The sequence below is a fragment of the Bos mutus genome, chromosome 6 (assembly GCF_027580195.1).
Source record: "Bos mutus isolate GX-2022 chromosome 6, NWIPB_WYAK_1.1, whole genome shotgun sequence".
NCBI lineage: Eukaryota > Metazoa > Chordata > Mammalia > Artiodactyla > Bovidae > Bos > Bos mutus.
Window position 1 is genome coordinate 61,325,667 of NC_091622.1, and position 17,550 is coordinate 61,343,216.

General features: G+C 40.1%; 1 protein-coding gene across 6 annotated transcripts in view; it reads right to left on the minus strand.

Annotated features, from left to right (window-relative positions):
* ATP8A1 (ATPase phospholipid transporting 8A1) overlaps nucleotides 1-17,550 on the minus strand; it is a 236,490-nt gene that overhangs the window by 93,627 nt on the left and 125,313 nt on the right. For all 6 annotated transcript variants that reach the window (XM_070372338.1, XM_005908123.3, XM_005908124.3 and 3 more), the window contains 2 exons: nucleotides 9,757-9,895; nucleotides 4,496-4,560 (listed from right to left, as the gene is read on the minus strand). In XM_070372338.1, coding sequence (XP_070228439.1) covers nucleotides 4,496-4,560; nucleotides 9,757-9,895 — 204 coding nt within the window. The remainder of the gene's footprint in view (nucleotides 1-4,495; nucleotides 4,561-9,756; nucleotides 9,896-17,550) is intronic.

Sequence of the window (17,550 nt, forward strand, 5' to 3'; positions counted from 1 at the left end):
AAACTAATACAACACTGTAAAAAAAACTGTACTCCAATAGAAATTAAAAAAAAAGAGATGCTGGAAGAATCTGGATCTAGGTCATTAAGCCAAAGGGGTTTCTGAGAATTTAACGGGATCATTTCTGGGCATTTCTGTAGACTTAGAGAAGAAGTACAAAATATTCTTCAAGCCAGTAATTTAAAATTCTTGCTTTAGCAGACCCTTAAAAAAAGTCTCATATCAATATCACAGAACCCTTAATAAAACAGTTCAAAGTTACATGATAAAAAGTTACATGTTACCTAAATCATCTGCTTATTTTAAATATCTAACAGATTTTGATCAACTTTACATGATTATTAAAGATGCTTACCCATAAAATTCTTACTTCCTAAATTAAAAGCAATATGATCAAGCTTCCTACGAACCTCTCTTGCTGACACTGTGAGCATCTGGCAATAGTTGGGTAGGTGACTGAGTGAGAACCCCCAGCTCTGCACTCAGGCATCATGCTAGCGGGGAGTGCTGCTCTTCTGGGAGAGGAGCTGGGAATGTACAGAGGCAGAAAAGTCAGATTTCCATATTAGGTCTGTAGAGCAGGATTTCAACATGGGCTATTTTTCTACAAAATTTTGTAACATTCATTTTATATGTGCTGTGCCCTGTGCTAACCATACCAATCCTATGCCAAGGGTAACATTATCATTACCTCAGAGGCAGTGCAAGTGGCTTAGAGAAGTTCTCTAATTTCCGCTTGTCCAGAGTCCACCACTCAGGTGGGGCAGAACTGGGCCCTGAACCACTGTGCTGCTGTTCAGAGTGATTTGAGTACATTCATTAAAATTGTGATTTGACAAAACTTTGCGCACCTACAATTTATTTCCTATTATATTATTTCCTAAGGTGGTGTGTTTCTAAGTTTATTACTTGAAAATTAATTACGCTTTGTGCTGATGGAATGATAACCCTTTTATTATTATCAGTACAAATGTGAACACAGAGGATACTTTGCTTTTCCATGGCAATGAAAAATAATGATTTCCCTAGACTCATTCTAATGATTTGCCTGAAATCTCAGCCGTGGGTTGTATCACACAAGACCTGGAGGAGCTATGATGCAAAGTGGGGTTTCCTTTCCTGCTACGAAGCAAATGAGTTCACCGCAGCAGGTCTGACCCCAGACAGCCAGATCTGTTAAAGTCACCGATTAACTGCCTGGCAGAAAAAGCCTCCTCCAGACACCAGTGCGAGAACCAGAGGCAGTCCAATGCTGGATGAATCAGTGTCAATCTGCTCAGCCATAGCGTCTGCCTGTGATCTTTCACACCAAACCAACACAAATTGTTAAGGCTGTTTCCAATCACTTTGCTCTTTAAATATCAGATATGATCGACTATTACCACATTTAAAACTGATACACAAATTTTTAAAAAAGGGATCCCTTAATTAAACATTATTCAGTAACTCATTTCTCAAATATTTATGGCTCAGTGGTGAAGAATCCGCCTGCCAATGTAGGAGATTTGAGTTCTATCCCTGGGTCAGGAATATCCCCTGGAGAAGGGAATGGCAACCCAAGCCAGTATTCTTGCCTGGAGAATTCCATGGACAGAGGAGCCTGGTGGGCTACAGTCCATGGAGTCACAAAGAGTCGGACATGACTGAGCAACTGAGCACGCCCACAACAATGAGCTAGGCAGCTTGCTGGAGACTGACAGAGATTGCAGACCAAAATAGACAGACGGGGTCCTTGCTTTCATCAAAACTGAGCATTCCCCTGGGATGATTTATATTGGCTCTTGTAGCAACACAAAGTGCAAAAACCTTTGAAGTGTCTATGACTTTTGAGTTACCATCTTGGTAACTTCAAAATGAAAATAAATGCCTCTGTCTTAACAATACAGGATTCAGTGCACAGAATATTTTCTGTATTTCAGTTTTCTCTCTTTATTTTTTTTCTTGAGATTACTGCTTATATCATTTGACACTAAAAACACTTCAAGAACATTTGGATGTGTTTATCCAAGAGCTGGAGAAAAATGATGAAACAGGTGAAAACAAAAAGAGCAATGCCAGCACACTCTATGTAAGGTGAAAGCCTAAATCCAGACAAAAAGGAAAGGATGTCACATCAAGCATGTGATCAACCATGCTTTCACTTCAGTCTCACAGGTCCCACTTCTGGTTTCCTTCAAGTGTCAGAAAGTCTGTGCATCACGTTTAACCTATGATGCTGACAAAGGCCTAAAGGTTTATAGGGATTATGGAAACGTTCACACTGAAGTTTTTGCAAGGCTGTGAACAACTGCAACCCAGTTCTGGAACCACCTTGGATGGCTCCTTTTCCAGGGACCCCCATGGGGATAAGTATCCCTGAACTTTACATCACATCGCTGGCACTGTGCCCCCATTTCCTCCTCTCTGACTCTTATCCTGGTCCCTTGTCTGCACCCTTCCAACTTGCCAACTGCTTCTATACATCACACCTCTTTTAAGAGGCTGATGAAGTCATGCCCCTTGCCTATGAAGGCAAACTCTCAAACCTGGCCTAGCTTTCCACAATTGACCTGAGATTACCTCTCCAGGTTTAACCCCCTCTGTCACTTTTTAATGGACGCCTTATAAATACTGTGCCCACTGTTAAAATGAATTGGGTAGCTTCATACGGACCATTATAAAACAACTGCTAAGATATATTAAGTGAGAAAAACAAAGTGCAGTATCAAGGAGTGTGGACAGGATGCTGTAATGTGTTTAACAACAAAGGATGTGTCAACTGACATGCACATAAATCCCTTAGATACGGCAGAACATCTCTGGATGAACACACCAACTGGAACTAGCGGCCATCCCTGGGGAGGTAAACTAGTAGCTTGGATATAAAGGTGGGAGATTTATAAACAACAAGGTCCTACTGTACAGCACAGGGAACTATATTCAATATCCCGTGATAAACCATAATGGAAAAGAATATGAAACAGTATATATATATACATTACATACCTACATATATGTATGTGTGTGTGTCTATACATATATATACATATATATATAAAACTGAGTCATTTTCCTGTACAGTGGAAATTAGCACAACATTGTAATCAACTATACTTCAATAAAATAAAAAAAGAAAGGTGAGAGATTCACTTTTTATCATCTATATTTTCTCTTTTCCTAACTTTTCAGTTTTACATTCTGTGCCTGTATTTATTCAAAGAAAACATACTTAAAAAATTATAATCTTGTGTTCAAGTTTAATGTTCCTCTTTCAGGCCCCAACAGAGGAACTTAACTTGCACTAACTTTCTGCTTCTGCTCCTCTTACTCAGTGACTCAAGTTTTACTCACCTTTATGTAACTAAATGCCACTTACTTTGTAAATAGTTCCTTAAACTTCATGATATTTTCACAGCAAGTTATCTACCTTACTTACCTATTTGTTTTGCATTATTACTTGTATGCAATTTACTTCTCTTAATATTTGTAAGCTTTTGGAGGGCTGGCTTTTTTTTTGTTGTTTTTGTTTGTGTTTTTAGGATTAAAGCCTGGTTCACAAAAAGCACTTCTCCAATAATTAAAGGCATAAGCAGTTCCCATGATTGCAAAATCATATATTATTCCTCAGGCTACAAGGTGCTCAAAGATCTCACAAGAAAGGGAAGCGCATTTTAAGCACAATAATAAAGAAGAGATCATCATTCCAGTCTAAAAATCAGAAACAAAGTACTTCTTACATGTAATTTCCTGTCTATACCCAACTTCTAAACATCTACTTCTTCACCATCCCTTCCACAGAGGTGGCCTCTCAGCTTCTCCAACATCCCTAGTTATCAGGTTTCCTCTGTTCTGCTCTTTGCGTCACAAGGGCTATTTCAAGCAGCTGTATATCACCTTTCCTGTTCTGTCTTCCACCTTAAATTGCAAATAGTCATCTTTCCTTTGAAATATTTACAGGTCATGACCTACATTTTGGGGGTTAACTTCTATCTTTTATACTCCTAAAAAATGTTTCCCTCTTTTCCAAATATAACTTCATGTGATCTTAGTCATGAAAAAAGATATCCTAGGAATTTCTATGTCAATTCTGAACTTCAGACATTAAAAAAAGAGTTGACTGTTGGCTATTTGGTGTTGTTCAATAGCTTTCACATTTTTTTAAAAAAGAAGCAAAATATTAATACTGAAATATTACATATATAATATGTAGTAATACTGAAATATACAAAATACTCAGGCAGATACAAAGAAGCTGTAGTCACTCAGCAATCTCTTGACATAACGCTTTTGTAAAGCAGCTTTTTGGTCTCACAACGTTTAGCAATTTCTTTTAGCTGTTAAAGACACAAAACTAGTGTCTATTTACATCAGTGGTTCAAAACAGTGTACATTTGTTCCAGCAGAATGACAGTAATAAGGCACCTTTTAACCCAGGAAAACAAAATGTCTCAAGTTAGCTGAATATAAAATACAAGGTAAGTTACTAAAAGTTTTTCAAAAAGACAATCTTACTTACATCAAGAGAGCCTTCATTTATAACAATCATTCCCATGTTCTTCCTCAGAAGTTTGCAGGAGTGCCCTATGTCCAAACAGAGTAAATTGGTTGACATAATTAATTTCTCTAGAGAAAGAAGATGAAGATGTTAAAATGCTAAAACTACAAAACTTATGAATTTTATATATATTCTTTGGTAAAATTAAAATGCTATCTATTTGAACAAGAAAGATGGCAGTCAGCTGTCTTCTGGATCTGCAGAAGTTTGAAAAAGAAATACTCTGCTTGCTATAAAAGAGGGATAAGATACAAGGACATCACCTGACAGGTTAAGGCTGCCTTGATAAACAAACATGGAAAGAGAATACAGTAAGGATTCTCAATGTTCTGAAAACTGTTAAGTGCCTATGGCATACCCTTCATGATGACCAACATGTAGAGCAGAAGATGGGCCAACGGTTGTTTGGGAGAAGGATGCAGGAGGTTGTCTGGGTTTCTCTTGGACCATTGATCCCACCACTATCTATCTCCCTGCCCTTGGACTGTTATCACATTTTCTTTTCTCCTGCTCTCTCTTGCTTTGCTGTACTTGGTGCAGGGCAAACTCACCTGCTGATCAAACCAACTCTGCCCACTTGTTTGCCTACAGCTGAACGTGGCTAGACAAAAATAGGCAACCTTTTTGGCCCAGCTCACATGTAAAACAGTACCATCTACACTTATTTCTTTTGTGATCTCATTCCTCAGTTTTCATTCCAATCCCAAAGAAAGGCAATGTCAAAGAATGTTCAAACTACTGCACAATTGCACTCATCTCACACGCTAGCAAAGTAATGCTCAAAATTCTCCAAGCCAGGCTTCAACAGTACATGAACTGTGAACGTTCAGATATTCAAGCTGTATTTAGAAAAGGCAGAGGAACCAGAGATCAAATCGCCAACACCCAATAGATCATCCAGAAAGCAAGAGAGTTCCAGAAAAACATCTATTTTTGCTTTATTGACTATGCCAAAGCCTTTGACTGTGTGGATCATAACAAACTGTGGAAAAGTCTTCAAGAGATGGGAATACTAGACCATTTTACCTGCCTCCTGAGAAATCTGTACGCAGGTCAAGAAGCAACAGTTAGAACTGGACATGGAACAACAGACTGATCCCAAATCGGGAAAGGAGTACGTCAAGGCTGTATATTGTCACCCTGCTCATGTAACTTATATGCAGAGTACGTCATGAGAAATGCTGGGCTGGAGGAAGCACAAGCTGGCATCAAGATTGCCAGGAGAAATATCAATAACCTCAGGTATGCAGATGACACCACCTTTATGGCAGAAAGTGAAGAAGAACTAAAGAGCCTCTTGATGAAAGTGAAAGAGAAGAGTGAAAAAGTTGGCTTAAAGCTCAACATTCAGAAAACTAAGATCATGGCATCCGTTCCCATCACTTCATGGCAAATAGATGGGGAAACAGTGGAAACACTGGTTGACTTTATTTTGGGGAGCTCCCAAATCACTGCAGATGGTGACTGAAGCCATGAAATTAAGATGCTTACTCCTTGGAAGAAAAGTTACAACCAACCTAGACAGCATATTAAAAAGCAGAGATATTACTTTGCCAACTAAGGTCCATCTAGTCAAGGCTATGGTTTTTCCAGATATTCATGTATGGATGTGAGAGTTGGACTGTAAAGAAAGCTGAGCACTGAAGAATTGATGCTTCTGAACTGTTATGTTGGAGAAGACTCTCAAGAGTCCCTTGGACTGCAAGAGGATCAAACCGGTCTATCCTAAAGGAAATCAGTCCTAATATTCATTGGAAGGACTGATGCTAAATCTGAAACTCCAATACTTTGGCCACCTGATGTGAAGAACTGACTCATCGGAAAAGACCCTGATGCTGGGAAAGATTGAAGGCAGGAGAAGGGGACAACAGAGATTGAGATTGTAGGATGGCATCACTGATTTGATGGACATGAGTTTGAGCAAGCTGTGAGAGTTGGTGATAGATAGGGAAGCCTGGCGTGCTGCAGTCCATGGGGTTGCAAAGAGTTGGACACAACTGAGCGACTGAACTGGACTGAAATGTTGACCATTCTAGATCTCATAAATCCCTCTTTCCTGAACTCTGGACTCTCACATGGCAGTGCCTACTTTACAGCAGACATTTAGGTGTAAAATAAACATCTCCAACTTAACACATCTAAAATTAGGCGCTTAACCTCCCTTCAGAAAGAAGGAAGTTTTCCCTCCAGAAAACTCGCTCCTCCTTTAGTCTTCCTCATTTGGTTAATGGCAACTCCATCCTTCAATTGCTAAGGCTAAAGCACCTTGAAGTTACCTGGGATTCCTTCCTTTCTCCCATACTCTGTGTCTAATCTATCAATCAATCCTGTTGGCTGTACCTTCAAAAATACATCCAGAGTCCAACCATTCCTCACCGCCTCTATTTTACCACCCAGGTCCAAGCATCACCATGTCCTGCTTGGATTAATTCAACAGTGTCTGGCCTTCCTGCTTCAATACTTGCTTCCCTTTGAGTCTACTCTGAGTCTAGCAGCCAGACAGATACATAGAGTTTTTTTTTTTTTTTTAATAGGAAAGTCAGATCAAGTGTTTCCTCCACTTTGTTCAGTACCATGCAGTGGTTTTCCATCTCAGAGTAAATGCCAAGACTGGACAACAGTGTAGGTGGCTCCATCCAACCTGAGCTCTGTTACACCGCTCACCTCTTCTCCTCCTCTAGCCCTGGGCATATCTGCTCTTTCTGTTGGACAGAAGACAGCTGTCCCGAATCATTTGAGTGACAAGCTCCCTTTCTTCTCATAGGTTGTTTCTGGGCTTTCACTTTTTCAATACTTCTTCCTGACTTCCTGATTTAAAATTGAACCCCTCTGTGTAAAGTGAAAACTTTCACTTTTCACTTTCATGCATTGGAGAAGGAAATGGCAATCCACTCCAGTATTCTTGCCTGGAGAATCCCAGGGACAGAGGAGCCTAGTGGGCTGCCGTCTATGGGGTCGCACAGAGTCAGACACGACTAAAGCCACTTTCCAGCAACAGCAGCAGTGTAATGCCCTATTCTCCCTTCCCTGCTTTATTTTTCTTTAGAACAATTATTGCCATGAAATATATTATGTGTTTTTCTCATTTATATTATTGTCTGTTTCCCTGACCAGAATCTGAGTTCCGATGGCAGAGGTTCTGATACGTTTTGTTCTGTGTTCTTAACTGATGCCTGGTACCACAGGCACCATAATCATTTGCTGAATGAATGAATCTTACTTTCCTTTTTCTAGGAACAACTTTTAGGATTCTAGAAGTTAAGGGTTACTAGAAACCACCACCCTTCTCTCCTTTTCATAGGTATTTTCACACTGGCCACATATCCAGGACCATCCTGAGGACTGTTCATCTTCCCCACGGATCACTCTTAACCACCATTTATTCCCCCTCTATCTGTAGTTACACTACTTTATCATATTTGCATTTTCCAGGTCTCCTGATCTCCAGGAGATCAGTCCTGGGTGTTTTTTGGAAGGAATGATGCTAAAGCTGAAACTCCAGTACTTTGGCCACCTCATGCGAAGAATTGACTCATTGGAAAAGACTCTGATGCTGGGAGGGATTGGGGGCAGGAGGAGAAGGGGACGACAGAGGATGAGATGGCTGGATGGCATCACTGACTCGATGGACGTGAGTCTGAGTGAACTCTGGGAGTTGGTGATGGACAGGGAGGCCTGGAGTGCTGCAATTCGTGGGGTCGCAAAGAGTCAGACACAACTGAGCAACTGATCTGAACTATGAATTTATAGTATTCATAGTTTAATATAAATACTATATTTATAAGTATAGTATTTATCACAGAATATACTGATTACTCACATTTCTAAAAGGAATATTAGCTAAAATCTTTTTTTTTTAATATAGATGATACTTAATGACTTTCAAAAAATGTGGTTTTAGTTTGTGAATACTCCTGAAATGGTTTCTTTAATTTTGGGAGAGTTTTGTGTGTAATTTGTATAATCAGTATCATCCAGAGGTTGATGTCAGGGTTCACAGTGCTCAGGCAACATGCTACTGCTGAATTTGCGGGGGGAAATGACTATTTTTCTTGCACATTATTGGTACTACAGGCCTCTACCAGCAAACATTACCTTTCTCCTCTGTTACAGACTGAATTTTGTCCCACCTCCCAATTCATATGTTGAAGCCCCAGCCACCAGTGTGACAGTATTTGGAGACAGGGTCTTCAAAGAGTTAAAGTTAAACGAGATCATAAGGGTGATCCCTCATCCAACAGGACTAGTGTCCTTATAGGAAGAGGACAGAACACCAGACGCGCTGTGAGCATCCACAGAGGAGAGGTCAGGCGCGGACACACAGAGATGTGACCGTCTGCAAGCCAAGAGGGGAGGCCTTGGGAGAAACCAACTTGCTGACATCTTGATTTGGGACTCCAGCTCCTAGGACTGTGAAGAGATAACTTTCTGATGCTTAAGTCACCTAATATGCCATATTCGATTATGGCAGCCCGAGCTGACTAATATAAACTCTTTCTGTAAAATCAGAATTAATTATTAGATCAATGAAAACTGGCAAAACCTTACTTCCTGTCTCAGAAATAACCTTTGGTCACATAAACAAGTGTCAGTATACAAGCTTGCCATAATTCTAGTCTCCAGACTCTGGCAGACAACTGCAGAAAGTTCATCCACGTGTGTCAATTAAGGAGGTGAATTAGGGGCAGGCAGAGTTCAAAGGTGAGAGAGGGCACTATGTGGCTGCAAGAGCTAAAGTTTGGCTGTATAGATAATCACTGCATCTTTAAAGGGGGCACTGGGGCCATGCTGCTGCTGCTGCTGCTGCTAAGTCGCTTCAGTTGTGTCCGACTCTGTGCGACCCCATAGACGGCAGCCCACCAAGCTCCCCCGTCCCTGGGATTCACCAGGCAAGAACATTTCCTTCTCCAATGCATGAAAGTGAAAAGTGAAAAGTGAAAGTGAAGTTGCTCAGTCGTGTCTGACTCTTAGTGACCCCATGGACTGCAGCCTACCAGGCTCCTTCGTCCATGGGATTTTCCAGGCAAGAGTACTGGAGTAGGGTGCCATTGCCTCCTCTGACTGGGGCCATAAGTAAATAGATAAGCTGAGTGAAACCACAAATAAGGAAATCTCAAAACACTAAATCTTTCAAATCTTGAAATACCTCAAATATATCTTCTAAAATGTATCAAAACATGTTAAAAAGCACCATGACATAAAGTTTAAACTAGCTGAATTACCAATGTTAATGGCAGTTTCCTGCTTGTCTCCTGTAAGGATCCAGATTTTGATGTCTGCTTTCATTAGAGTTTCTATGGTTTCAGGCACTTGATCTTGTAATTTATCCTCAATGGCTGTGGCTCCCAGTAGTTGAAGATTCTGAAGAAAAAGAGCAGCAACATTTTTAAGATTAAGAAAATGGTTTAGAGTCTTTAGGAACAAAACATTAAAGTGTTTTAAAATCAGAGACTAAATGATAATCCATGAATTCAGTGTGAATTCCAACTATCCCATTGAGTTTTTTCTCTCAAGGATTCCTAAATCTCAACCAGTACTTCTGACAGAAGACTGAAGCTACCTTCCTCCCCCCTAAGGTAAGCTCCTAGGACTGTGAAGAGATAACTTTCTGATGCTTAAGTCACCTAATATGCCATATTCGATTATGGCAGCCCGAGCTGACTAATATAAACTCTTTCTGTAAAATCAGAATTAATTATTAGATCAATGAAAACTGGCAAAACCTTACTTCCTGTCTCAGAAATAACCTTTGGTCACATAAACAAGTGTCTGAACAAGATTCTGAACACACACACACACACACACACACACACACACACACACACACTGAAGCTACCTTCCTCCCCTCTAAGGTAAGGAACTGATTCTGAACACACACACACACACACACACTGAAGCTACCTTCCTCCCCTCTAAGGTAAGGAACTGATTCTGAACACACATACACACACATACACACACACACACAGGTAGAAGGAGGGAATCAAAAACAGTTAAATAGGAGCAGGCAGCTACTAAGAAAAAATAAAAACACAAACTATGGAAGGTCACCACAGTGAAGAATAATCCAAGTGACATGGTTGAAAAAGAGCAAAGTTACATGCTGACATTATTAAATGACAATCGCATACAGAGTCAGGAAATGTAGACACACAATACAGTTAGGATGAATAAAGGTGCAATAAACAAAGCAACCGCATTGGTCTCTGAACGAAAGAACAGGCTGAGTGTTTTTAACTTGGTTCCACGTTTGTGTCATGGAAGGTCGGAGTCCATTAAAGATCTCTTGCTTATTTGATGGTATCTTTCATATAAGACTGAACAAAACCAAAACACTCTGTGGAAAGCTGTTCCAATCTCGGACAAAGAAGAATGGTTTCTTCTCTCAACTTCCTAAATGGAGGGAAAGGGAGAACAATCTCCTGGCTGCTAGGGAACCCTGGCTTGCCAAATGGAAACAGCTAATGGTGTTTTTGGTCCTAAATACATAGGTATGCGCAACGACGGACTAGGATTTAAACCTGTCTATCATGTGACTAGGCATTGTCACCACTTGGGAACCCTTCCGGTGGTGTTCTGCAAGCCACAACAAACTAAGTCTTAGTCTTAGGCATTTCCCCATAACCTAACTTCCAGAATGAACTACTTCAGCATTTATCTTTCTTCTCAACCATTCTCTTCCTGCTTGCCTTCATGTTTCATTTCCACTATCAGACAAGGACAGAACAGATACAAGGGAAATTATTGCAAAGGATAGTGTCTGGGTTGGTAATAACGAAGAAGGCATTCCACTTTCTATTTTTTCTCTAACATTAAGTCCTATTTACTTTTCATCAAAATCCAAGTCTAAAAATAGCCCCAAGTCTTGGTAGGTATGGAAAATAAAGTTAAATATATATACAAACATGTAAAATTGAGAGAGTGTGTGTGGGTATAGTTGCTGAGTCTATTACTTAGGAATGTTTTTGGCTATAAATAATAGGAAAATCTGACTAAAAGTAGCTTAAGTAAAGTTCCATATTTCTTACATCATTAGTACTGAAGTGGGTATTTTGGGCCAAAGATGGTTGGCTTGACTATATTTCCACTTATTCTCTAGATCTCTCTCAATGTCTCAATGTGACTGTCACAGCTACAACAACCACTGTGAAGACAAGAATTAGGAGGTGAAACCAAATGTATCCATCTCTTATTTGAAGAGCAAAAGGGTTTATAAAATTCCTCAGTGTATTTCCAAAAATAGCAACTGGCCAGATGGTGCTACATGGCCATCCCTAACTATCAACATTTAACTTTTCTAGACTTAGTGGAGGTGGCAAGGCAGAACGGGGATGGGAGTAGGTAGTAAATTAGCCAGTTAACAGTCTCCGCCACAATGCTGAAACATAGATGTGTGCACATGCATTCAGTCTAGTTCAGTTGCTCAGCTGTGTCCAACTATTTGCGACCCCATGGACTGCAGCACGCCAGACTTCCCCGTCCATCACCAACTCCCAGAGCTTATGCAAACTCAGGTTCGTCAAGTCGGTGATGCCATCCAACCATCTCATCTGCCGTCTCCTTCTCCTCCCTCCTTCAATCTTTCCCAGCATCAGGGTCTTTTCCAATGAGTCAGTTCTTCCCATCAGGTGACCAAAGTACTGGAGTTTCAGCTTTGGCATCAGTCCTTCCAAAGAATACCCAGGGCTGATCTCCTTCAGAATGGACTGGTTGGATCTACTTGCAGTCCAAGGGACTCTCAAGAGTCTTCTCCAACACCACAGTTCAAAACCATCAATTCTTCGGCGCTCAGCTTTCTTTACAGTCCAACTCTCACATCCATACATGACTACTGGAAAAACCATAGCCTTGACTAGACAGACCTTTGTTGGCCAAGTAATGTCTCTGCTTTTTAATATGCTGTCCAGGTTGGTCATAACTTTCCTTCCAAGGAGTAAGCATCTTTTAATTTCATGGCTGCAGTCACCATCTGCAGTGATTTTGGAGCTCCCCAAAATAAAGTCAGCCACTGTTTCCACTGTTTTCCCATCTATTTGCCATGAAGTGATGGGAACGGATGCCATGATCTTAGTTTTCTGAATGTTGAGCTTTAAGCCAACTTTTTCACTCTCCACTTTCACTTTCATCAAGAGGCTCTTTAGTTCCTCTTCACTTTCTGCCATAAGGGTGGCGTCATCTGCATATCTGAGGTTATTGATAGTTCTCCTGGCAATCTTGATTCCAGCTTGTGCATCTTTCAGCCCAGTGTTTCTCATGATGTACTCTGCATATAAGTTAAATAAGCAGGGTGACAATTACAGCCTTGATGTACTCCTTTTCCTGTTTGGAACCAGTCTGTTGTTCCATGTCCAGTTCTAACTGTTGCTTCTTGACCTGAATACACATTTCTCAAGAGGCAGATCAGGTGGTCTGGTATTCCCATCTCTTTCAGAATCTTCTAGTTTATTGTGATCCACACAGTCAAAGGCTTTGGCATAGTCAATAAAGCAGAAATAGATGTTTTTCTGGAATTCTCTTGCTTTTTCGATGATCCAGCGGATGTTGGTAATTTAATCTCTGGTTCCTCTGCCTTTTCTAAAACCAGCTTGAACATCTGGAAGTTCGTGGTTCACATATTGCTGAAGCCTGGCTTGGAGAACTTTGAGCATTACTTTACTAGCATGTGAGATGAGTGCAATTGTGCGGTAGTTTGAGCATTCTTTGGCATTGCCTTTCTTTGGGAGTGGAATGAAAACTGACCTTTTCCAGTCCTGTGGCCACTGCTGAGTTTTCCAAATTTGCTGACATATTGAGTGCAGCACTTTCACAACATCATCTTTCAGGATTTGAAATAGCTCAACTGGGAATTCCATCACCTCCACTAGCTTTGTTTGTAGTGATGCTTCCTAAGGTCCACTTGACTTCACATTCCAGGATATCTGACTCTAGGTCAGTGATCACACCATCATGGTTATTTGGGTCATGAAGATCTTTTTTTGTATAGTTCTTCTGTGTATTCTTGCCACCTCTATCTTGCCACCTTAATATCTTCTGCTTCTGTTTGTGTTTGTGCATACACACATGTATATATTTACATGTATACGTATGGACATAGATACACACATATCCCCCACTGCCCTGATATCCCCCACTGCCCTGCTCTGGCTCACCCTGCAAGTCCAAATTCAAAAGCTACTGCTTTTTCGAAGTTTTCATTTACTTCTTAACTCAAGTTTTTCCCTCTGCTGTGCTCTGATAGAGCTTTGCCATTTTTACATATCTTGAAAGTGAAAGTGTTAGTTGCTGAGTCTTATCTGACTCTGCAACCTCATGGACTATAGCCTGCCAGTCTCCTCTGTCCATGGAATTCTCTGTTCAAGAATACTGGAGTGGATTGCTATTCTCTTCTCCAGGGGAGCTTCCTAACCTAGGGGTTGAACCCAGGTCTCCTGCATTGCAGGCAGATTCTTAACTGTCTGAGGTACCAGGGAAGCCCTTAATTTACCATATTAAGGTTAACTGCTTAAATGTATGACTCTGGTAGTTTTGTTCAAAAGTAGGGACCATGTCTCCAAGCTCCTTGTTTTACAAATGAGGTGACAGAAGCCCAGATAGGGGCAATGATAAACGACAGTGAATACTGGGGTAAGATTACAGAAGGGTAGGGCTTGAACCAAGATTTCCTGTATTGCCCATTCCATTCTTGTCCCTTCTGTCAATGATGGTGTCCAGAACAACAGTCAGCTCTCAGTCTCATAAATATTGGCTGAAGTAAATGAAATGGGCATCAGTGTGTTAAGGGCTAGTACTGACTTCTTTATTCAAGTACTTCTCTACTCAAGTAATATTAAGGAGAGGAACAAATGGAGGTCTCGCTCTGGTTGCAGGCTGATGTCCCAATTTGACAACAGGGAGGGTAGGGCCCTGTCTTGGGCATATTCCTTGTAAGAATGCTGGCCTGAGCACTAAGCGCTGACTCAAGGAAGACCCTGTAAGCCCAGGTACTGAGGTGATGCTGAAGAAGGGCTCTGGGGAGTCTTTTATAAAGAAAGTGAAGTTTTAAATTGAAAGAAAAAGCATGGACCATGTCTTATTCATCTTTATATTGTATCCCCAGAAGACTGATAGTCAGAGTTTGACATATTTGCAGAGAATGCATGACAAAGAAAAAAAAAAAACCAAAAAACCCCAAACACCCAAATCCAAATGTTCTAAAGTACTGTCGCAATCTAGACCATTTTGCCTTCAATATACTCCAAATAACTTACACAGCTATTAGGTGCACTTGATGCATGACTTCTTAGTATATAATATATACGACAGGAAGGCAAATTTCCTTCTTTAAAAACATGGCATTACTTTATTATCTTTAATGGGAAGCAGATTTGAAATCTATCAAAACCTGATGAATAATTATCATCAAGAAGTTCAAGAATGAAAAGGAAGACCAGTTCAGCAGCAACTATGCTAGCCTCACAATTGATGAATTTCAACGCTGAGACAATGATTTCATCAATTCTTTCAGCTACTCTTAGGGCATTAGTAGCTAAATCATTCTGGCCCACATCCCAGCAAAGATCAGGATAGAGCTGTTTTTAAATGTTAGATGTTCTACAGAAGGCATGATAAGATTTGTAAAGGATCTCATGAAGATAGTTGAGTCATACATGCTCTCAAAAATTTTAAACCAAAAAAGAAAATTTTTTTGGTAATATTTCACAAAACCCTGGGGTAGATAATATGAAAGCCAAGATGTGAATACATTAATTAGAAATAAATAAACAAATATATTTGTATGTTTTTCAGTTCTACTCTAAGGGGATAAATGAGCACAGGAAGTACACGGGTATCCACTGCCGTGAACAAGCCTAATAAAAATAAAATGACTGTGCTGGTGGAGATTATATTGAAAGCACATTTGAAAGAAGGAAAGCAGCTGGTTTTGTACCGGTAAAAAGGAAACATTTTTCAAACCAGGCAAAAATAAAGTACCAAAGATGTAGGGCCAGCAATGTACATGTTGAGAAATGTCATAGCAGGTTAATGTGCAGTGTGCTGGTGGCTATGAGAACAGGAATTTCTAGTGAAACATTTCTGAATATTCAGCAGAACTGCAGTGGGTTTACCTTGCTGCCTGTAAAAGAAACACTGCATTTGAAAGCTGTTCATTTCGCCTTTATCCCGAGAGCTCCTTGAGCAGGGCACTTACTAATTTTAGTGGACGGCTCTGCGGCTTCCTTTCCTTTGGCTTCGATGTCATTTGTTGTGAGATTAGGTCTTGAGTGATAGACTGTTCAGTCTCTGGAAATTAATATCTTTAGCTACATAACGATCATTAGGAAAAAAGATTTGAACTTTGCGTGCTTTTCCTGATCTTAACACAAGAGTGTTTAGGCCGTAATCAATTTCATCCCAAACATGTATTACCTTACACAGATGGCCACTAATGGTCACTATGGGAATTACATATTCAGCAAGTGTTGAAACGTGATAAAATTCCCATGACATTTACGGAATTAAAAAAAAAAAAGGCTAAAACACTAATTTTACTTTCAAAATGTAACTGTGCCAAAAGTTATAAAGGTTTCAGTTGATGCCTCTTTGACATAGATTTAGTTATCACTGAAAAATTATGAAATAATATTTATTTACCCAGTAAAGTCCTCAATAATCTTATTTTCTCTTTTAGATGTTTCTGATGTAATTTTTTAAAAAAAGATAAAAATATCTAGTAATATCTAGTAAATATCTACCCTAGTAAAGATAAAAAGCTTCATGCAGAGTACTTAAAAACTAGGGGAAAATGTATTATGACAGATTTAGAAATTACATTTTTTCCCCAATGTATGTATATTTTACTAAATAACAGAACCTCAAAGTGATTTATTCCATGTTAACAAATATTGTCTCAGGGTTTAGATCTATTCTGGATTTTTTTTAAAAGTTTGTGATATGTTTCTAAATGAGAAAAAGCACAGTAACTTGGGCTTCAGATTACAACATGGACTATTTGGCAGAAGTTTCTTTGAAGACAAATAAAAGAAATAATACTGGCAAATAAATGTTATCACTGGAGTAAATATGGATAAATACTAGTAACATTTGGCAACCTTTATGACAACATAAAATAAGATGTGATTCGGAGAATGAAGAAACATTTCTGTAGCCGAGAAATATCAGATACTGCTAAGTGCTCACACTGATTCCTTCAGTTAGTAGGGAGGTTGAGTAAACTATATAAGACTGAATCAGGGTGCAGCTGAGCTGGGATGGTAAGAACAAGACACCAAGAATAATACACATCCCAGGGTAGCGAATGAGGAGTGAACCTGAGATTAAATGAAAGTTAGAATCTTATATAAATCATCACACTCTGAAACATTTGTCTCTGTTGCTCAGTTCTTAGTTCTGATCTGTTTCTATGAAGGGGTTTCAGCCTCAGTCCTGAGGCTCTCTGGCCAGGGGTGCCTGCTTCCTGTTTTCCACCTGTATGCCCCAGATTCACACTCTGGGATGGACTCCCTTCCAAGCACACACGCATGCCTGCATTCACACACACACACACCCATGCATGCCTGCACTGTCTCTCTCTCACACACCCACACACCCTTGCCATTCTGGGCAAGACAGTGGGACACAACCAGAGTCCCTTCCTTCCTGGGATCTGTGCTTCAGAATCTGTTCTTTGGTTTGCTCCCTGCCTTGTTTTCTGACTGTACCCTCCTTGCTTTACATTGGTATCTGTTTCTCCTAGCTTCAGCTGCCTGGCAGTCATCAAGCCCCAAGTACTTAGCCACAGGAGTAGGAATGGAGAACAGGGGTCTTCATATTTTACCTGAAGGGCTTATTACACAGATCAGCGGACCCTATACCCAGAGCTTTTCACTGAGTTCGTGAAACCTGGAAATGTGCGCTGGTAACTAAGCTGCTGGTTTGAGGACCTAACTGCTCATCTCCAGCAAGGCTGACAAAACTCCTTCTATCAAGTGACAAATGGTAAATATTTTCAGGTTTGAGGGTCATACACTCTGTGTTGC